We start from the raw sequence: 23455 nt of genomic DNA, 5'->3' as shown, positions 1-23455 counted from the left end.
AAATTAATATTAATTGGGATTGGCAGTTCCTGTAAATAAGTATGGCATTCATGTTTTCAGAGTTATTGACAGCGACGATCTGGTGATGGTGGAGAATGAGGTGGCGAGGATTGCCTCGAATATTGAAAGGGAAATGTTTAACCTGTATCGGGATACTGACAGCAGGTACAAGAGCAAGTACCGCAACATCATGTTTAACCTCAAGGATCCAAAAAACCAGGTTTGTGTGCCACATGATTTCTTAATAATTATATGTACTGTATGTGTATGCCAGAGACTTGTATCATGCGATGTTGGCTTATGGTAGAGTCCTGCACGGAAACAATTTGTTAAACCCAAACCCAACCTGCATACTTACCCGATTGGACCCGACCCGCATGTACCTTATCCACGACCCGCTGACCACCAAGAAACAGGAAGTGCTGTCATTGTAAACCGGAAGTGACATCATTAGAAGTTGGTGTGGTCAGAAAAAAAAGGAGTAAAACAGGAAGTGCTGTCATTGTAAACCGGAAGTGACATCATTGGGGGAAAAAAGGAGTAAAACTCGCTATTGAGAAGACTCCCGACCCGCAAACCCCGGAGAACCGCCGACCCGCGTCTATATCCGCTCCCGAAAATTTTACCTGCAACCCGCGGGTACCCGACCCGCTGCAGGACTCTAGCTTATGGTGTTATTGCGATCTCCTTGCCGATGTTCATTTTCGTTTTTTGGTGCTGTTTAACCATTGCAACATCCTATGGGTTCCTCTCAGTATTCCATTGTCAGGAGCTTATTTCATATTGCATCATTAAATAAACAGTCAAATGTTTTTATCACTCTAGGGTTTGTACCACCGAGTACTCAAAGAAGAGATTTCCTTGGCTAAGCTTGTGCGGTTAAAGCCTGAGGATCTTGCATCTAAAAAGTTATCATCGTGGAAAGAGACTGGATTAAAATTGGTAAGTTAATTCTCAAAGCATGTATTCCCTTCTCAAGCCTATATTAAAGCCTGGTCTTTTTAGCATTCATGCAATAGGCATAGGTTCTGCTAACCAACAACATGAGCATGTCTAATGTGCACGGACAGTAGTTTTGGGTTGTTTTATCCTTAGAGATTCCATTTTCTTGTGCTTTAAACTGAACCTTTAACAAATCTATTATGCTAAGAACAAGGTTATAAATCCATCACAATGTCCAGGTGCCATATTTTTGTGTTAGCTGAAATAAGCCTTTCTTTGCTTTTCTTCTGAAATAAGGGCTTTGGCCTTAAAAGCAAGACTCGAACGGAAAATAAAATTCCTTCAGTGAATCCAACGGCAGTTGACATGGAGGAGTCACCGCCTATGTCTGATACAGACACAGTAAGTTATGGGTTATACATACGTTAAAGAAGTCTGTTTCTTTGGGATTCTGTTGTAACACGTTTCATGACTGAAGCCAATATCTTAATGTCGCCCTGTGTATGTTTTCCAGGAGCAGCAGGAGCCACAACAGGCACCGCCGCAGAATATTTCAGTTCTTCCTGACATATTTAGCAGCATGTTAAATGACACCACAAGCCAACATCGGACCCATCTTTTCGACCTTAAGTGCAAAATCTGTACAGGTGAGCAGGCTAGTACGAGCTTCCAAAAGGAGCTAGAATATACAAAATAGACATTTTTTGTGACCCATTCTGACATTCATTTTAACAGGCCAGCTTCCTGCTGATGATGAACCTCCCTATAAGCGTCTGAAAAACACCACAGGAGCTGCCAAGAAGCCTGACCAGAATTCTAAGCCCGAGGCCAGAGAGGAGAGCACTGAAATACCTCCTCCCCCAGAACCAGCAGAAGAAGAGTCCAATACACCAATGGAAATCAGTGATAACACACGAAATATCCCAGAGGCAGCCCCAGAAACTGTGCCCTTACCCTCTACATCCCATATGCACCCTGACCCAACATATTCTAGTGTTGTACCTGTATACCCTTCTCCTGCTCCAATCACCACAGTTACTGTATCTGGCAGAGACCCTAGAACTGCCATCAAGCGCCCCCTTCCAGTTTCTTCCAGCCCAGGCATCAATGCAAGGTCTGCACAGGAAAATGAAGAGGTGCCGACTGAACCATCCAAGCCACTTCTTCCTCAAGTCTTCACTATGCCCAAGTCCATTCTCTCCAAGCCAATTACTTCAGAGAGCCGATACTCCGCATCCTCATCCCCAAACATCAAGTGCGTAAGCTTAGCCTACTCTGAGCATCTTATCACATCCACTGTACTCATAAGGGCCAATAAGACTATCCAATGTGAGGACTTCAAATTCATGTACTGTGGGTTTGCAGTCAGATGTGTATGATCTTAAGACGTGATCCTTTCACATATTTACAGGTTATGTAATAGATAAATATATATTTTACAGCAGCTTGCACTATATTCAAGAAACATGCAAAGGAAAGTTTGGGGTGGCTTTTATTTCTCTAAAACACCAAGCAGTCTTATTAAGGATTACATCAACACATTTGGAATTTATAACCAGATCATTAGGTCTCCTTATATCTTGAGTCACAGAGCAGCTCTTTGCCATTGTGTATTGGGTACTCCTGCAAGTTTAGCACCCTATTTTAGAACAGCCCTGAGAACTCCCAGAACAATACAAACTCTAGCCAATTGTGAGGTCAGTTTTAAGAAGAATTATTGTTCATAGGAATAGAAATGTCCACTTTAAGCCTTGACCTGTTAAAGTTCCCAAATGGTTTAATTTCAACCATTATTTTGTCACCTGTGAGATATTTTACAGATCCACAGAAATATTGCCAAATATTGGATTGAGTGTATTTTTTTTTGAACTTGCATCATTTAATTTTTGCAGCTTGACAGAAATGCGACCACCCAAAGAAGGAGATACAACGTTGTTTCTCTCGCGTCTGAACCCCATATGGAAAGGATTCATAAACATGCAATCTGTAGCCAAGTTTGTCACTAAAGCCTACCCTGTGTCTGGATCTGTGGAATATCTGAATGAGGTTTGTTATCACTTCAACCAGGATCCAATTATTGTCACCAACAGCCCCCTCCCAAATATCTAGAAGTATGCTTGTCATAAAGTAAAGGTTATAAATCCGAGTGCAATTGTAAACACACTGAAATGTTGCCTGTATAGTGCAACTTATTAGAGTATGCCCTTATTCATTACTCAAGTGAATTAAAAACGTTAATTTTTTTATGTAGGATTTACCCGACACAATCCACATAGGTGGAAGGATTTCTCCAAAGACGGTCTGGGATTATGTTGGGAAGCTGAAATCCTCTCAGACAAAGGTAATTGTCAAGAAGCCTGCATCCCTGTATGGACTGTTTAAATATCCTTCAAAACAGTCACTTGTCGGGACTGCTTTTGTGTCATTCTTGTACTAGGCCGTAATTCATTTATGTTTCCTTTGTTACAAATGAAAGATCAGTCAGGTGATGCTACTGATGCCAAATACAAGTGATTTTTTTTTTATTTCTCTAGGAGTTATCACTGATCCGCTTCCATCCTGCCACAGAAGAAGAGGAGGTGGCCTATATTTCCCTATACTCTTATTTCAGTAGCCGTTGTAGATTTGGAGTTGTGGCAAACAATAACCGTCATGTGAAGGACCTGTATCTGATTCCATTAAGTGCCAAGGATCCTATTCCCTCCAAACTTTTACCCTTTGATGGACCAGGTAAGTTACTGAATACAAAAGGGAGAACAAAATCCCTGTTGCACCCAGAATTCTTGAATGCCGTTTGTCCTGGTGGAAAGTGAAGCTGTTGTGCTGTGAGTTGAGACAGCCATGCTTGCCTTTTCTTGAATCATACAAAAAAATAAAATAAAAAATAAAGCGTTTTCTAAAAGTGGTCATTGTTTTCTTCAGATGAATTTTAGTTACTATTAATACATTCCTGAAGACATTTAGATCTTATAGGGGGACTTAGACTTATAGACTTATATTTTACAGTCATCATCTAAATGAAAGAATGAATGTCCTGGAAGCAGAAAGAAGATATGGAAGCGCAAAACTTCTACATTAATAATCCTATAACCAGGCCACGACATGAATATGAGGCAGCCTACTATTCCCATAAAACAGACACATGATACAGATATGAAATGCCAAGTCCTGGATCAAGCATTAGGCATAAATAATCTTCCACTGGCTCCAGAACTTCTATTTCCTGCTAGTAAAGGTTGATCTGGCTCATAATAACAGGGCACGTTTAATCAACCTTCATAAACCCATATTTCCCAGCAGCTCAGTAAGCCAGGTCGGCAACTTACTAAACCTTTAGCACCTACTAAGCATGTTTCAATGATACAAAGGTCTGTGGCAGGGCAACTCCTGAGAAAGGGTAACAACTCGTTTATGAAATTGCAACAGTTTAGAAAGATTTCAGATTGGCTTAGTGAGATGCAAATTTATTTTTAAACCATACATTTTAGGCAAATGGTAAATACAAAGCAGCTGGAAAATAGTTACTGATTTGTAGTGTCTTATTGGAAGACTATGCTTTACCCTTTTCCAAAACCTGATCCTAAAACATCTAAAAAAAAAAATCTGCCTGCACATAAGGAAGCAACCCCCTAACCAATGTTGTCAGCAGAAGTTAAACTCCCAACAAACCCATTAACTGGATGGATGGGATTCCAATTAGTTGAAGGAATGTCAGCTATACAATTGCACCAGTTCTATCCATTGGTTTCCATGCAGAAGGCACAGATGTTTGTGGGTAGGATGATATTGAAAAGTGTTTTGCATAAGAGTTTTTCTTGCAGAATTGAAAGGTAAACCCACAGAAAGATACATATAACCTCTAGTTCCCAGCTGCCTTGATTCATTATAGTCATCATATAGTTCAGCAGAATGTTAATGCTGCCTCATGCCAGTACATTTGTTCCATGCTGCAGGTGCGGAGTACTTCAGTGTTGTAAACTGTTTCATTCCAGTATTTAGGAATTAAATGAGAAGTGAGGGGATCTGGGTAGGCCATGAAACCAGCACTCATAATTGTCAGAAAAAAAAAATCTTAAATGTTCCTTTAAGTAAAAGCTTATTTGGGGGTACCACATTCTGTTCTATAAATCAAGAAGTGCTTTATGTAGGTGTCCAGGAACTAGTCACACCCCCGTTTTGGAGCTTAGATTCTGCTAACTTAATAGTAATATCTGTTAACTGCGTGCTCATGAAATGTAACATACTTAGCTTGCAATACCAGATACCAAAACATTATTTCTTTCTTCTAGGTCTTGAAGCAACACGTCCAAACCTCATTTTGGGACTAGTCATTTGTCAGAGGAACAAACGTCCACTTAATAGTGAGCTAGAAAAGTTTGAAGAAAAACGAATGAAAACTGGAAGCCAAGAGGAAATGGAGATCTTGAATATTACAAAAGGGCCTTTGTCTTCTCAAGCAGAAAAGAAATATCAGCCCTATGCCAGTGAACTTGTTAAAAGTACAACTCCTCCAGGTTCCCCACCTCCTTTCCCAGAAGAAATTTCCAAAGTAGCCACTGTTATCCCTGGAGTCCCCAGCAAACCAGAAAGTGTCCTTCCTGAAACAAACACAGTTCCCCACTCCTTATCACCTAAAGCCGAAAGTGGCCCAACCTCCTCTTCGTCACTAGTTGCCACACCACTGCAGCATATTCTTAAGACTCTCTTTGGTAAAACACAAGAAAATAAAAATGATAACAGTGCTCCCAAAGTAGATCCTCCCATGGACAAAGGGCTTGTTGGCATTCCAATGATGGACCCCATAGTACAGCAGTTTGGTCAGTTTTCAAAAGACAAACCCATAGAGGAGGAGGAGGATGATAGACCATATGACCCTGAAGAGGAGTATGATCCAGAAAAGGCATTTGGTACATCCATAATGACCAATAATGACAAACCTTATGAGCCTGAACAGCCTTGTGAAAGCTTAGAAGATGAAGAGGCCTATGATCCTGAGGATGAAACTATACTGGAAGAAGCAAAGGTTTCAGTAGAAGATCTGCCCAATAGAATGTCCGCTCTGAATAAAATAAAACCTGCTGAAATTACCACAGAATACCTGCCAGGCATCTCTGATTCATCCTCTCTTGTAGAACAACAAAAAATGCTAGAAGAGTTAAATAAACAAATTGAAGAGCAAAAGAGACAGCTGGAGCAACAAGAGGAAGCTATGAGACTGCAAAGAGCAGCAGTTGGTGTATCCATGGCTCACTTTTCAGTGTCTGATGCATTGATGTCACCCCCTCCCAAATCATCACTCCTAAAAAGTGAATTATTTCAGCAAGAGCCAAGCACAATCACGATATCTTCTCCCTCAATACCTGAGCAAGTAATTAATCCAAGCCGTGATCCAAGGCAGTCCAGAGATCCTCGGCAAGCATCTTCAAAAATAGTGCATTCAGAAAATGAACCCTTGAACACAGTCGTACATGAGCAAAAGCACATGCAGACTTCTGAAATCAGTACTTCCACTGGTCAAGATAGTTCAGTCAAGTTAGTCAACGAGGACAGTGCAAGCTCTGCAGTCCATTTGAATCCAGCTGAGATGATTCCTGAAAAGATTCTGAAAGATAACAAACCTGAAACAATGGCTTGGCATGTTCAGCATGTTAGTGCACAATCTGAATCAATGCAAGAGCCCTCAGAGCCAACAATACCATCTCGTAAAGTGTTATTACCAACTCCGGAAATAACTGCCCCCTTGCAACCGAATTTTATTAGCATGGGAAATGGTAATTTGACTCTTTCAAATGAAAGTGGTTGGGCTAAGGAGCCTCAGCCATGTGATCCAATGAACACTAGACCTTCTTTTCCAGGTCCACCAGTTGTTCCCCAAGACATGGCATCGAATTTTGGACCTCAGACAGACCTAACCTTTGTACAACATAAAGATCCAATTAATACCCAAGTACCTTTGTTTGTAGAGCAAATTGAACCAACTGGTTTACATAGGGATGGTCAATTTTTACATCAAGACCCCAGGGCTGGTCCACCATTTCAAGCATGTTTTACAGGACCTACACATATGCCATTTGAAAATCAAGGGCCAGGGTTTAATGATCAAAGACCATTACAAATGCCCAGCCATCTGGGACCTAGACATGCAGTTCCCTTTACTAGTGAAATTCGTCCAAGAATCATGGATGGGCCAGGAGTACCCCTGTCTGACAGAATTGGGGAACAAAGGGGACCTGTTCCTTTAATGTCTGGACAGTATGGACCTACTCCTCCACAACCCTTATTTAACGAAAGAATGCCTGGCCCCACACCCTTTACTCAAAGAGGCCATTCACCTCAAATGTTTGAGAATCAAAATGATCCACATTTAGAAATACAGGAGCCCCATTTTGGTAGCATGGCTGATGGCCCACCTAGGTTTGATGGGCCAAGAGGTCCAGTGCCACCAAATTATGTGGGAATAAGGGGACAGCAATTCAGTTTTGATGGTCCAAGGAGACTACCTCCACCTCAATTAAAATTCCATAGAGGTGGTCCAAGAATATCAGGACCAACTCATTTTGGTGGCCCCAGGGGACCTTTTCCAAATGAATTAGAAGGTTCTAGAGGGCCAGTACCAGGTCATTATGGTGGAACAAGAGGCCCTCCTCCACATCCATATGAGGATCATAGAGCAAGTCCACCAGCACCCTTGTTCCATAATCTACAAAATCCAGGTCCGCAGCAGTTTGGAGGGCAAAGGGGACCTACCCCAATTAGATTTTCTGAGCCATCCCAACCTCGGCCTCTCCTTGAAATTCCAGTTATTGCTCCACCCCATAGGAGTGAGAGCTGGGACAAAGTAGGGCCCCCTGGTTCATTTCAGAATTACTCTGATCAAAGGCAAAATTCTGAGCAGCCCTGGGAATCAAATGAATTTAGACAAAACAAGGACCACAGAAACCCTCCATTTGAAGGGAGACCCAGGGAACGATATGAAGGACGCAATGAGAAATTTGACGATTCAGAACCACATCCACCAGATAATATACCAAGTAGAGGGTTTGATGACAGGCGAAGGGAAGGAGACCCTGATGGACAGAGGGAAAGAGAGAGAAGCAGAAACTGCAACAGAGACAGAGAGAGAAATTGGGACAAAAATAGAGACTGGCAGAGATCAAATGAACCAAGTCGAGATTGGGACAAAAATAGGGACAGAGATGCAAATAAAGAAAAAGAATTGGAGAGGAACAGGGACCGTGATAGAGACAAGGAGAGGGATAGAGAGAAAGACAGGGACAGGGATAGAGAAAGAGAGAGGGACAGGGAGCGGGATAGGGACCGTGACAGGGTTAGGGAGCGGGATCGAGACAGGGATAGAGATCGAGCACGAGAGAGAGATGGGTATAGACGAAGAGACCGATCCAGAAGCAGAGATCGAGATAAAGACAGAGAAAGGGATAGAGACAGAGATCGTGATAGAAATAGAGACAGAGAGAGAGGCAAAGACCGTGACTCCAAAAGCAAAGAGAGCCACAAAGACTCAAAATCTGATAAATCAAAAGACTCTTCTACATCATCGGCACCCTCAACGTGACCTTTGTTATCAAGATTTTTATAGGGGGATAAAACAGCAACATGTACTTTTTGTATATATGTATATAATAGTTTTATTTTATAACGGAAATCACTAATATTTGGAATGTTTTTTTGCACGGTTCATGAACTTACCTGTGGAATCTTAGACTTTCCCCTATTCATCCACTTGCTTTATGTGGTCTTCTACTCCTCTGCAACGTACCCGACTGTGTGTCGTCAGCAAAGATATTCGGAGAGTCTACCACCCGGAATACGGCACACGAACAATGGAAATATTGTAAATGACAAATCACAAATGTGTTGCATTACACTGGCAACTTGTGTCGTGTGTTTAAGAAACAGTGTATATATTTCTCAGTCCTGGCTACTTCCTTGTTGACCATTGGAAATCTGTTAGACGAGTCAAGTAAAGCTCAATTATCTGTATAGATTTCATTTTCTGAGTGCTTCAATGCTCCAGTCACAATTGGGGTTTTACAGATGTTAATACTGATGTGTGGCTGGAGGTCCCCAGTAGCAACGCCAGTGCAGAGATGTGTAATATTCCTGAACTGAGGGGAAACCTGTATCGCAGAACGTGGACAATCAACTGGGTGCGTCTGGGGCAGCTCATATTTGTATAAATTGCATTTTTACTGCAAATCGTCACTGTACATAAAATCTGTAATGTTTTGTTTTCCTAAGTAGAATAAATCTCTACATCTACTCTGGACATTGCTTATTTCCCGGGGTCTTGCCACCATTTGGATTCAATATATTGTGTTGCTTTTAAATGAAGACTTCCCTAGCAGCTATACTGAAACATGGGGCGGCAATCAGTTTACAGGGGATTATACCCCCTGGTGCTCAAATATTACTCCATGTTTAGTGTCTGACCCATTGCCACTTATCCAAGGTTCCCAAAATGTGGAGCATGCCCCTAAGGGTGCATGAAGCCAGGAGCAGGTGGGGTCCAACTGGCAGCTTAGTGTTTCATATTAAGCATGTCTTTTTCAATGTTTGATATAGCTGCCCTTGACCTGGTGTGTCATGGAATCCTGGGGACACAATGTAATGAAATGCTACACATTATTATTGGTAGCCCCTATGTGGACTTGCAATCTACAGGAGGCTGTTTGGCAATACTCATGATTTTTATGCAACTAAAGCTTGTCTCCAAGCCAGAAATTCAAATAGAAGCACCTGCATTGAGGCCACTGGGAGCAACATCCAAAGGATAGGAGAGCAGCATGTTGCTCACGGGTCACTGGTTGGGGATCGCTGGTATAGTGGGATTACAAGCACATGGGCTTAGAATTGAGGTGCTCCCCCATAGCTCCATGTATATGAGTCATATCACCACTGGGGGGCTGCTTAAGTCTCAAGCACTGAATGGGAGCTCTAGCAAAAATAAAAAAAGTTAGAAAACCTGGAGTATAGAGGTTAGTAAATAATATCTTCAACACAGCTATTAGTCTTCTACACTACCCATGTGGGGTTCAGCATAAGGACTGCAACTAGACCAGGGTTTATAAGGGTAAGGCCAGACGAGGAGATTCGGGGAGGTTTTGTCGCCTGGCGACTTTCGCCACGTGTTTTTGTGCGACTATCTCCCGAACTGCCTCAGCGTTTTTTCCCCATAGGCTATAGCGCAAAAACGCCTGCGCTAATGCACATGCATGATTGGGATCCGTGTGCCTTTCAGAGGATGGTATACATGGGGACCTTTCAGTACATTGCCACAATGGCTACAACCATAACAAGGAAAAGTTCCCATTTTTTGTGGTTTTAAAGTCGTCTGGGTATGTCTTACTGCTGGGCCCAAATCAGCTCTTACTAATTAAGAGTCATATCTTAAAAGATTATTAAATTATATTGTATTATATAGTATATATGACTCTTTTCATCCACCACACAAAAAAGTCAATGCCTCAGTCACAATTACTAAGAGTGAGACGGATATTGAAAAACAGCGAACAGCAGACAGAGAGAGTAAAAGAACTGAAAGAGAAGTTTTATATTGATTTTATGCTTTATAGGTTGGCACAGAAACAATTTATCTGCAAGAATATATGATAATATCTTTTGGACATGTGGATACCCAGATAAGTGGTTATTATAACCATGATATAGAGTTAAATAATGCGCATTATGTTATAGTCTATATTTGATGCTCTGGGATCTTAACGTCATATATTGTAAATATATATATGTGTTATGCTATACTTGGACTTTAAATTTTAGAAAATTGAATAGTACAACCTTTGATGACAGCTAGGGGTCAGTATTCCCCATGCTATAGAAGGCCATGTGCTTCAATGGTGGGCTTTATGCTTGATAAAGAGTGGAGTGCCACTCGAAACGTTGCATGCTTATGCTGCCCCAAGATGAATTAAATAAAGGCGAATTTTAATTAAGAATTTGGAGTGTTGTCTGTGGAAAGAAACGTGTTCAAGTTATAACCTTGGTGAACAGGTTATTTGACGTGCACCCATACCTCGGAAAAGTAAACTATAAAGTAAGTGCGGTTTGCTTGGAATCTTCATAACGTTTTTATAAGAAACCTGACCGTATGCAGTGAAATTCCCTAACTGCTCTGCAGGGAAACAATCATACTTATGAACATCAGGGGGAGCCCCCGCCTTACTTCCCAGCCATGCAGAACTCAAGCAGCTTTGTTTGTTTCCCTGTAGAGCAGTCAGCGACTGTAGAAATTTATATTGGATTATTTTTTTTTGCCTCTACATCCCCTTTACTGTTTCCAACTCCAGCTGCAGGGACAAAGATCATGGAGCCAGATTTAAACAGATAAACTGGGATTCTATTTGGAGGATTATTTTGCTGCAGCCGCTGGTTCTGCACAGTTGGAGAAAGTTTATACAAAAACTATAAAATCCACATTAGATTACATGACAACACAGACAATGCAGTCTGCATATTCTGATTATTAAGCAGTCTTGCTGTATCGGCTTCTGGCAGATATTATTTGACTGTTTTGATAATTGATGACGATCCCTAAGCAGCCCAGACCACACTGAGCATGTGCACAGTCTTGGTCTTGCAAAGATGTTTAACAAAGTTACAAGATGGTGACCCCCTGTAGCCAACTTTGAAAGCATAAATCATTTGTTTGATTAGACTTGTGGTGCAGTAAGTTCATGTTTATGTTTAGTATACAAAATACAGCATTTCTAGCCTTATTCTATTTTACACTTTACTTCCCTTTTAGGATCTGTTCCCAGATTCTACCCCTCTAATCATTTCAGCAGGACTGACTTTGCCTTTATCTTACAGCTTGGTGACCCTCATCCGCCACGTGCAACATCCAAATCCAAATAATCCTTTATAGCTTTCCCTTTATATTTTAGGAAAAGACTTCTGGGAGTTCCTGTCCACTACTGGAGGCAGCCAGGCACCAGGAAATCTCCCTGCCCCGGGGCATTTTCTCTCTGTTACCAGCAGGAGGCAGAACCAGCCAAACAGACACAAGGGGTGGCAGTAGGAACTTTCCTGAGCACCGCTGCGTGAAAGTGGGGGGTAGGAGCGCTGAGAATTAGGGGGTTCCCATGTATGGGTCAGCACTTTTTATATTTTGGGCCCTTTAGCTACAGTGTGTATTCTGCAGTCAGTTGTAGAGGTAACAGTCTGAAGGTTAAATGCAGCCTGAGAAAACGGATTGGTCTGCTGTATTGGACGTAGACAGGGCCGCCATTAGAAATCACGGGGCCCCGTACAACCGACCCAGATCCCGCCCACTCCACACCACAGTTAAAGACCGCACAGACATCAGCGCTAAAAAAAGGTAACTCCCCCCACACACAAGTTATAAAAAGCTATTGATGGTCAGGACAGTGTTGGACTTGTACACCAGGGGCCCACTCAAAAACCTTATACCAGGGGCCCACTCTCAGTACTATTATTCTTCCTCTCCTCATTCAACCTCTATTCTCCTAGTCTCTTTTCTTTACACACTATAATCTATTATTTTATCTATTTGGCCTCTTTGTTCTCATAGAAATAGCCAAATGTTTAGCAGCACAAGGGCCCACTGACACCTTGTTTTCCTGGTATCCCAAGGGGCCAGTCCGACATTGGTCAGGACCTACTGTGGTGCCAGGGCCCCCCATAAAAGGTGGGGGGTCAGAAAAAATTGGCAGTCAGAGTTAAAAAAAAATTGGTGACCAGTGCCCCCCATAAGTTTAAAAAAAGAACATTGGGGCCCCAAAGAATATTTTTTTTTAAAAAAACATTGGCATCAAAGGCCCTCCCCCCTTACAAGTTAAAAAAAAATTGGTGTTCAGTAGAATTGAACTCATGGCTTCAGGTCTTTGCCTCCTATCGTGACTTTAGGTCTTTTTGCTGCTTCAGGACTTCGGCTGTTCGACTTTTCTGCACTTCTGCATTTCGGCTGTTCAGGCCTTCGGAAGGAGGTGGCACGGTTTGGCGATGTCAAGAGAGGCTCTTTCGAAAAGTTCAGCACCACCTTCAGGCCTGTGCCCGGTACACTTGTACCCCGGTGCCCCCTGATTGCAGAACTGGACGCAGAGGGCAGAAGGTTCTGGGTGGGGAACTGCAATGAGTTTTTTCTAAAGGTCCCCATAGACGCAAAGATTTCTCTTGCCGAATGACCGATTTTAGGAAACCAATCCTTCGAAATTATCATGCGGTTAGTGGGATTCAATCGAACATCTTGCGATTTTTTTTAGTGGGGGGTCGAGTTAAGTGCAGGGGGACAGTGTAGGGGGGCGGCAGAGTTAAGGGCAGGGGGTAGTTTCTTTCCATGTACTTGTTTGTTCTATGCTATTGCTATGCTATGTCTCTGAGCCATGATCTTTGTCCCAAGTGTGTGAATTTACTTTATCCAAATATACTTTGAACCAGGAAAGCTGATAGAGAACTAGTGCCATTTCCCTCTGTATGATACATTGAAAGGGCCCCATAAGTGTCTGGGAGGGGTTCCAGTCATTTCTGGGGGTGTATAATGGCAGGCACAACCAGTGGCTCAGTGTATGTGATCGGTTGTTAATAAATTGCAAATATCTGTTTTCTGTTGTGTGGACTGGAAGTGGCTTTATTCTTTCATTCCAACAGGTGGCGCAACAGGCTTTATTGTACATACAAGTCACCAAAATAAATACTAAATGTAACTCCTGGATATTCACAAGGGTGCAGCTGTTTTATTTGTCCCCCCAAGGGCGGGATTGGCGTGTGCTGAGACAGGACAGGATGTTATTACACGCACTACATGTTCCACTACATGATCACGGCTGGAAATCCCTCAGGGGGATAAAGATTCACGCTGCTTTTTATTTCCTATTTCTGTAGTCCAGGGGCAGTTCTCTATACACTTACCTCTAGTGAGGGGCTCAGTATTTGTGTTGCCTTTGTGAGCAGATATTGGGGCAAATCCAGTACAGGGGTGAGTCTATAGGGAACGGGGCGATCTTTCCATAGAGGTAACACACAAGGGAGGTCGGGTTAAACATACACTTACACAGTAAAAAAAAAAATTAAATTCTAGGATATTTCTATCAGATGTTGCCATTGTTGGTGCAGCTGGTGGGACGCTGAAAGTCTCCCCTCGTAATGTCTGTGGTTAAACAATCGTCTGTCTCCGGATAATTGTGAGGGTCGGGCCAGATGTGGGCACCCAGGCACTGCAGTAAAAATTCAGCTCCAATTGGTCGGATTCTGGAACGGCTTAGGAATTCTTGCCACTCGATTTCCCAGCAGCGGCGGCACCTTGGCAAGCTGATGTGTCGCATATTCCGGGAGTACCTTGTGCCCCTATTGTTCCTGCTCTTCCAGGTTCTCCAGGGAATCCGGCCTCACCGTGTGCCCCGTCTCTTCCATCTCTGCTTATGCCAGATACTCCCTGTGGCCCTGAGAAGGCAAAGCAACAAATCAGCCAATCACAAGCATTACTGTAAGGACATGGTGGGACTCCTATAACCCCTCTATAGTCATAGAATCACCCTAAATCTAGAGGAGCCCTAAAATGACATGCTTTGCTTTTATACCCAACTGACTTGTCCTATAACTTACCTTGTGGTCCTTGGTCTCCGAATGGTCCATCAATTCCTCGTCCAACCAATCCTTTGTCTCCTTTCTCACCATAGTTCCCTAGATTAGAAGGAAATACCCATCAGACTTTCATGTCACCTTATTATTCCGAGGCTCATCTTTCTATCATAATCTCATCTCTACACCAATCAGAATATAGCATTCAGCTCTTCCTCACCTCTTGGACCAGGATCCCCAAGATCTCCAGTTGGACCCCTATATCCAGGAGGACCACGAGAACCAGGATGTCCTGTCCGACCTGAGGCTCCTTGGGGTCCTGGGGGTCCAGCAGGACCTGGACGTCCAACCAACCCGGGAGCCAATGGCCTTCTGAGATTAGCAGCTAGCTGTGCAATTTGGTCTGGAAGAGAAACATAAGAGATTTTCCAGAGAACTTCTCATTAAAGGATTCTGTCATGATAATTATGATGTTTTTATTTCTAAATGACACTGTTAACACTGTAAATAATTCACTCTACAATATAAAATTTAATTCCTGAACCAGCAAGTGTATTTTTTTTTATTTATAATATTGGTGTGTAGGTGCATCTCAGGTCATTTTGCCTGGTCATGTGCTTTCAGAAAGAGCCAGCACTTTAGGATGGAACTAATTTCTGGCAGGCTGTTGTTTCTCCTACTCAATGTAACTGAATGTGTCTCAGTGGGACCTGGATTTTACTATTGAGTGTTGTTCTTATATCTACCAGGCAGCTGTTATCTTGTGTTAGGGAGTTGTTATCTGGTTACCTTCCCATTGCTGCTGGGGGGAGAGGGAGAATGGTGATATCACTCCAACTTGCAGTACAGCAGTAAAGAGTGACTGAAGTTTATCAGAGCATGTCACATGACTGGGGGCAGCTGGGAAACAAACAATATGTCTAGCCCCGTGTCATATTTCAAAATTAGATAAAAACAGATTTCAGTGCAGAATTCTGCTGGAGCAGCACTATTAACTGGTGTGTTTTGAAAAAATATATTTTTTCCCTTTACGAAGCACACAATGCAGCCCCAAACATACTGCTGAGCCTGCTGCTCTGATATCAGTAACCCCACTGAAAAAAAAGCTGTCTGCACTGCTCAGACAAGGGTTACTACTGGTACCAGGAATCAAGCCTTCATACAGGCAACACAAGAACCCAATTGCACCACCTTCTGGAGAACAGGGAGCACTGCAGCTTCAGAACTGAATTTTCAACCCATTAAAGCTATATTGTGTGTATAAATATTTGTATGTATATAGTGCTACTTGTTTACTCAATGCTGTACAGTCAGATATTAATGCCAGAGTATTGGCAGGTGATCAGTCCTACTTACCGCTTATCATGCCTCCGCAGAGCTCCCTGATGTGCTGTTCACTTGACAGTTTGCCCTGAAAAAAGAATGAGATGCCTAAAATGAAAACCAAACTGAATCCGAATCCTAATTTGCATATGCAAATTAGGGTTGGGAAGGGGAAAGCATCTTTTACTTCCTTGTTTTTTGACAAAAAGTCACACGATTTCCCTTCCATTCCCTAATTTGCATATGCAAATTAGGATTTGGATTCGGTTCGGCCTGGCAGAAGGATTCGAATCGAATCCTGGATTCGGTGCATCCCTAATATTAACTGTAGATCAGTGTCGAACTGGCCCATAGGGATACCAGGAAAACTCCCGGTGGGCCCAGGTGTCAGTGGCCCTCCTGCTTCAAAACATTTGGCCTATTTCATGGCCATTCCCTATTTCTATGAGAACAAAGAGACTAAATAGGTGGAATAACAGATTATAGTATGTAAAGAAAAGAGACTAGCAGAATAGAGGTTGAGTGAGGAGAGGAATTATAATAGTACTGAGAGTGCGCCCCTGATCTAAGGTCTTTTAGTGGGCCCCTGGTGTCCCAGTCCGACACTGCTGTAGATTATAATAAATAACATACCCCCTGCGGCCTTGTGCTTCTATATGGTCATGAAGTTATATAATATAGTGAATAAAGTACCCCCTCTTGCAAAATATAAGGATATTACCTTGGACTTCCATCACCTGTATAAAAACTCCTCGGTAACTTAAAAATATCCTTATGTTTTACAAAAGGGGGGACTTTATTCACTATATTATATTACCTCATGACCATATAGAAGCACAAGGCCGCAGGGGGTGTTATTTATTATAATCTACAGTTAACTGTGTATAGCTAAGGCAAACTCAAGCAAGAGTTTTCTCTGCAGAAGAATAGGTGGTACAAATGTGATTTTTTTTTAGTAATTTTTTTTAAAAATTACTTATATTAGGTTTTTAGGATAGTAGAAGCCAATGTCCAAGGACAGAGGAAGGGATCACCATAAACAAAATGCAGAGGAGACTGTTTTCTGCGTTACGAACAAATTAAGAATAATAACTGGAAGGCAGGGGGTTAACGGCAGACAGTTTCATTTCAGCAACATCGTTCTGATGCAGACTTCACAAAAGAAATATATGATAGGAAGAATGAAGGCCATGGCTGACCATCTGCACCGAAATGTTTTTGCCAATTAATTGTAGCTCCCCATTCAGCCTCATGCTTTTATGTGATCATGGAACTCTTCAGTGACTTGTAATATCCTTATATTTTGCAACAGGGGGTACTTTATTTCCTATATACTGTAGTTTATAGTTTGTTTCATAGGGAAATGGCCAAACTGAAGATTAAATATGCTATAAATGCACATGCAGAGCTGTCCCTGGGTGTGTGTGTGTGTGTATATATATATATATATATATGTATATAGTGAATAAAGTACCCCCTCTTGTAAAATATAAGGATATTATAAGTTACCGAGGAGATTCATGACCATATAAAAACACGAGGCCGGAGGCCGAGTGGTTTTATACAGGTCATGGAACTCCAAGGTAACTTATAATATCCTCATATTTTACAACTGGGGGTACTTTATTTATTATAATACACAAATTTCAGTGAGTCATGTGACAGAAATGACATCAGAACTCACCGTTTATAATTGATGACATCAGAACTCACCATTTATAAGGATATCATTTACAGGATATTCATGGCTTTTGTGTATTATATATATATACTTGTACTATTAGTGCAGGGCAGTAGGTACATTCACATTAGCAGCACCATGTGGATAAAAAGAAAGAAGGGGAAGGAAATTGTTTCCTCTCTCAGCTAAACAAGTCCCTGATGTTGGGTGTGGGTGGGGGCATTAAAAGATTGCTCTCAGCCCACTAATAGAGGCATTGGAAACACATGGCCCAGACAGGGTTAAAGGCAACATTAAAGGGAAATGACTTCTTTCTGTTTATTTTTCAAGCCAAACACAATTAGGGAGACCCAATACTTACAGGAACACCAGGTTTTCCAGTAATTCCAGGGACGCCCTGTTCTCCTTGGAAGCCCATTGGTCCTGGCTGACCAGGGACACCGGGGACACCTGAAGTACCATTGGGCCCTGCCACTCCCTTAGGTCCGGCCTCACCTCGCACACCTGGCTGGAATAGAGAAATGCACATACCAAAGATGAAATCATGGAGGAGATTCAAAATGGCCTGGGATAGACGGTTCCAGCAGAACCTGGAGTCCACAACCAGCCTGAACATATTCAGGAGCCAATCACTGACATGCTGAAGCCTCCCAAGTAGCACATAACCAATCAGATGTTGTCTCTAATTATATCTTATTATACTATCTTATTATACTAACTAATATCTTAATATCCTATTATACAAACTGCACAGAATATAATTTCCTACTTGGTGGCACAACATTAACACACTCTGCTGCCGCTCAACATGAGGATAATTCAGCAAATAATGTTCTACAAAACTTACCTCTCCTTTCTGTCCAACTGGGCCAAAATATCCCTGGGGGGGAAAAAGAAAGATGTCACATCTCACATACAGGGGTCAATACTTAGGTATATGCCAGGATTGCAGGGTAATGTGAGGCAAATGGATTAATGACAGAACCAGGATAGCAAACTCGTTAGATTAGGAGAGGAGGAATACTGTTAATAAACAAACATAATAAGGGGGATAGTGTACCCCAACTGGAATTTATAAGGATATTGGGATAACATGATACTAGGCATGTTGAAGGTAATACATTTAATCACAATAATTACAGCCCAAAGGGGGGAAGCAACAGTGTTCCTTTTCTCTGTGCTACAATATCTCAAGCCTTATAGCCCCAGCAGGAGGCCCCTGAGACTCACCATCTCTCCCTTCTCCCCTGGAAGTCCATCAGATCCAGCAAGTCCCTGGGAAGAAAGCAGAAATCCTTCATTACACACTCAGGCCAGGGGAAACAAGGGGTTGTATTTATTCAAAGTAGCAGCACGGACTGTGGCCTCTTGTACAACATGGAGGCTACATATATACAGAATCCTTTGGGTGGTATGGCAGTATGATATGGGGTTGCTCTCATACCCCAGAGGTTTCACTAGAATTAGGGTCGACACCTGGCCGGTATTTTACCGGCCTGGCCGGTAAAAATGATGGTTGATCGCAATGTTATTAATAGGGAAAAAAGGTAAATATATAGGAAGGCCGGTATTTTATTCCAGAAAAGGTGGCAACCCTAACTAGAATACAAAATGGCTACAGGCTCTCAGTATAGCATGTAATGCTGTTATGGTTTTTCTGTATATAAATTATGGTTTCCTGCTGCAAATACCAGCTACAACTCCCCAAATCCTTGCTAGGGGTAGTAACTTGGAATTGTAGTTGCAGTTTTGAATCAGGGAAAGGGGGTCTCTTCTGAAACCTCTCAGTACTCACCTGGTTACCTTTGGGACCAGCAGCTCCAATAGGACCCTGGGAAAGAATAAGACAAGAATGAGATGTTGACAAATTGAGACCTGGACTGGCAATCTGTGGGTTCTGGCAAATGCCAGAGGGGCTGCTGTAAGTTGCCATAGATTTATTTGGGGGGCTGTTGGGGCCTCTGTGTACTTGAAATGCCTAGGCCTATTTTGAATCCCAGTCCAGACTTGAACATATTTCTTTCCCACGCTGCACTCCTATTGTGACTCCAGCTTGGCGCCAAGCACTGCTCTTCTAATTGGTGACTAATTGGAGATTTCATTGTGGGATTAGAGGCCTTATAGGTGTATATATGGAAGAGTTTGCAGCCTCAGTGTGATACTGACCCGAGGCCCCTGACCCCCTCTCTGTATTCTGGTATCTGCACAGTGGGATCACATTCTACTGACCCAACTGGCTCAGCAAGGGACACCTAGCCATAGCCCAATGCAGAATCTACCAGGAACATGAAGCTTTCATGAAAATAGTTTTCCTGCTGATTAAACTAGGGCCCTGCCATGTCTGGGGGACCCACAGTCACATATGATGTATTTACAACCCTGGAATCTGCAGAAAGCACATGGTCTTTTCCATGAAGCTCTATGGAAAAGAAAATAAGTCTTGAGCACGTCAACAGTTTTCTAAGTAAATATATTTCTAATGGGGCTTTTGACATGAAATTTACACCAGACGTCAGTCACAAGTAAACCACACATACAAAAAAAATCAAAACAAAGAACTCCATAAATTAAGTTATGTGTAATAAAATGGAATGACACAGGAAATTCAGTATTGAACATTTGTACTGAAATGTTTTTAATACTTAGTAGAAAAGCCTTTGTTGGTAATGACGGATTCAAGATGCCTCCTATATGGAGAAACTAGTCTCATACATTGCTCAGATGTGATTTTGGCCCATTCTTCCACACAAATGGTCTTCAAATCTTGATGGTTCCAGGGGCTTCTTCTATGAACTCTGATCTTCAGTTCTTTCCATAGAATTTCAATTGGATTCAAGTCGGGTGATTGACTGGGCCATTCTAGAAGCTTTATTTTCTTTCTCTGAAACCAATTGAGAGTTTCCTTGGCTGTGTGTTTGGGATCATTGTTTTGCTGAAATGTCCACCCTCATTTCATCTTCAGAATCCTGCTAGATGGCAGCAGATTCTTATCAAGAATGTCCCGTTACATTTCTCCATTCATCCTTCCTTCAAATATATGAAGTTGGGGTGATGTGCAGTGTCATTTCTCCTCCAAACATGGTGTGTGCAATAATATTCAAAGAGTTCAATTTTGGTCTCACCTGAAGAGACCAGAATGTCATTGGCTTGTCCAAATGTGAGCTTCAACATGCTTTATCTTCAGCAGTAGAGTCTTGCATGGTGAGCTTGCATTGAGGCCATGTCTGTTGAGCGCATTACTTATTGTAATTATTTCAAGGTCCTTCTAAAGCTCTCTGCAAGTGATCCTTGGCTCTTGAACAACTCTTCTGATTATTCTTTTGACTCGTTTGTCAGAAATCTTGCGAGGAGCATGTGGTCGTGGCTGGTTTAGAGTGAAATTATGTTCTTTCCACTTCCGGATAATGGTCCCAACGGTGTTCACTGGAACATTCAGAACTTAGAAATAGGTCTGTGACCAATGTTATTAGAATGTTTTGCAACAATAACGTTATGAAGGTCATGAGAGAGCTCTTTGCTTTTACCCATCATGGGATGCTTCTTGTGTGATACATTGGTAATGAGAAACCTTTTTATAGGCCATCAAATAGTACTAAACCAGCTGATATTCATTTGCACTGATAGGGGGCAGGATTGCTTACTAAATACTGACAGATTTCAGCAGGTTTCTTGGCTTTCCATGCCTTTTTGCACCTCCTTTTCTATGCATGTTCAATACTTATTCCCTTTGTCATTCCACTTAACTTAATTTATGGATTTATTTGTTTTGGCTTCTTTGTATGTGTGGATTACTTGGGGTGTTACCTACATCTGGTGTAAATTACATGGCAATAGCCCCATTATATATATATATATATATATTTACTGAGAAAAACTTTGACGTGTTCAATACTTATATATATATTTGGGGGATACTTGCCCTTTAACCTGGAGTTATATTTTGCTGGAGAGATATTAAGTAAGATCCTCCCATCACAGGTACAAGGACAGGAGGTCAGTAGTTCTCCAGATGCTGCTACAGTTGCCACAGGCTCTCAGGGCCTGCTGGGAACTGCATTTCAGTAATATGGGAGTGGCCTCATATTCATATATCTGGGGTTGTCCTTGTACATCTCCCATGAGTTTTGCAAGTGACTATGTACTTACCCGCTCTCCAAATCCACCTCGAATTCCAGTTGGGCCAGGCAAGCCAGGATCTCCAATACTGCCTTTAATTCCCTGGGATAAAGAAGGGACAGACAGGGGACATTAGTATCACAAGTCACAGTCATGTCTTCCTCTTGTGCCTATGGGGACCAGCACAGGGACTTCTATATTGGCTCTTATTCCAGAAATACTGACCTGAAATCCACGGACTCCAGGAGCTCCTATTGGTCCCTGTAAACCAACACCACCCTGAGAAAAGAAAGATCAATATGGTGTCACTGAGACAGGCCCATTCAATTGCAAGGGGCTTAACAGCCAATCAGGTAGGGTTCTATCTTTTTGTCCCTTCAAAATGTGACCATGTAGAATAAACACCATATTCAGGGTCTGCCTGGCCCCCAAACCAGATGAGCAATCTAGTTACAGATAACATAGCACTACTACAAAGTTCCAGTATACTCATATCAAGTTCTAGGTTTATCTTGTGAAGGTCAAGGTCTTACTCTTGTGAGTATTACTTATTTGAAGGTACAGAATAGGTTTCTTGTAAAGTTTTTATCATTACTGTGAAGAACTAATTCTCTCTTGTAAAGTTTTAAATATCCACTGATTGCTTAAGGCTTAAGGTCTCACTATTGTAAGGGACGACTTATTTTCTAATATTCTCTGTCACTCTGCTGAAGTTCTAGGTCTCTCTCTTCTGCAGGTATATATAGCTATTGTTAATATCCTGTTTTAGGATCTAGTTCTTGGTCTCTTTCATGGCATTCTAGATCCGTATTGTGAGGTACTATATGCTTCTCTCTAGTCTGATGTTTGGGGTCACAGTTTTGCAAATCCAGGTCTCTCTCTCTTGTAAAGTTCTAGATCATTCTTGTGAATACTTTCATGTTAAAATTGTAGGTCTCCCTTTTAAAATTATAGATCACCATCATGAAGGTTTTAAAGTTCTAGGACACTTGGAATTGTAAATGAACAGCTGTTCTATTATCCCCAAGTGCAGACACTATAAACAAAAACAATCTCCGAGAAGTAACATAAAAACTTACAGCAGTTCCTCTGGGTCCTGCCTCCCCTCGCTCTCCAGGGGGTCCAGCTTCACCCTGTAACAGAAAATCCATGGTGTTGGTCAGTAAGACGCAGTCTGATTCATTCATCTTAAAGGGCACAGGCAGGATCCTCCTGTATTTCTCTCTGTAACTACGATTAGATGGGATTCTGATCTAATAACCCTTTGCACATATATATAACACCATGGATCTAGAATGTGTGATGGGCAACAAAGAGTTAATATGATTATTAAAGAGGAAGGTCACATTCGTATAATTTTACTGGTTGCCTGCTAAACTTTCAAACTGGAGATGGGCAACGCCAGGAAAGCAAATAACTCTGAAACCACTAAAAAAGAAAATGACCAATTGCATTGATGCCTTACCAGCCTGCAACAAATGTTAAGTGAAATAAAGTTTCCCTATCAGCTGCTGCTCCTAAGATACCACTTCCCATTAGTTACCACTAAGAGGTGGCATTCAGCACCAGGTACAAGTTTGTAGGGTGTTTGGGGGATACATACGGGGATACCTGGCTCTCCAGAGGGTCCTGCTTCTCCCAGCTCTCCTGGGTTTCCCTGTAAAAGTAAATGCACTCAGGTTAAAGCAATCAAATCCCCAACCGGCCTTCAAACACTGCCTCCCATTCACAGGAACCCAGCGCCCAGCTCAGAGCTCTAGGTCTTTCTTTGATGCAGCACTGCCTATGCCTTATGGAACAAAGAGCCATTATATCCCC

General features: G+C 42.1%; 2 protein-coding genes across 7 annotated transcripts in view; one reads left to right on the top strand and one right to left on the bottom strand.

Moving 5' to 3' along the window:
- Positions 1–9223, top strand: part of dido1.L (death inducer-obliterator 1 L homeolog) — a 37402-nt gene extending 28179 nt beyond the window's left edge. For 4 of the 6 annotated variants that reach the window (XM_018234511.2, XM_018234512.2, XM_018234509.2 and 1 more), the window contains exons 9-17: positions 61–220; positions 826–942; positions 1240–1344; positions 1457–1589; positions 1678–2197; positions 2835–2988; positions 3194–3283; positions 3477–3672; positions 5232–9222. In XM_018234511.2, coding sequence (XP_018090000.1) covers positions 61–220; positions 826–942; positions 1240–1344; positions 1457–1589; positions 1678–2197; positions 2835–2988; positions 3194–3283; positions 3477–3672; positions 5232–8515 — 4759 coding nt within the window. In that variant the 3' untranslated portion in view covers positions 8516–9222. 6 annotated transcript variants of the gene reach the window in all.
- A 4323-nt stretch (positions 9224–13546) lies between these two features.
- The window catches only part of col9a3.L (collagen, type IX, alpha 3 L homeolog), a 32851-nt gene continuing 22942 nt past the window's right edge, over positions 13547–23455 (bottom strand). The window contains 12 exon segments of the mRNA NM_001093204.1: positions 13547–14379; positions 14542–14619; positions 14738–14920; positions 15874–15928; positions 17883–18029; positions 18369–18401; positions 18752–18796; positions 19317–19352; positions 21668–21739; positions 21863–21916; positions 22717–22770; positions 23241–23294. Coding sequence (NP_001086673.1) covers positions 14198–14379; positions 14542–14619; positions 14738–14920; positions 15874–15928; positions 17883–18029; positions 18369–18401; positions 18752–18796; positions 19317–19352; positions 21668–21739; positions 21863–21916; positions 22717–22770; positions 23241–23294 — 993 coding nt within the window. The 3' untranslated portion in view covers positions 13547–14197.

The sequence above is a fragment of the Xenopus laevis genome, chromosome 9_10L, assembly GCF_017654675.1.
Source record: "Xenopus laevis strain J_2021 chromosome 9_10L, Xenopus_laevis_v10.1, whole genome shotgun sequence".
Taxonomy (NCBI): Eukaryota; Metazoa; Chordata; class Amphibia; order Anura; family Pipidae; genus Xenopus; species Xenopus laevis.
This window is presented reverse-complemented; position numbering and strand designations above follow the sequence as displayed.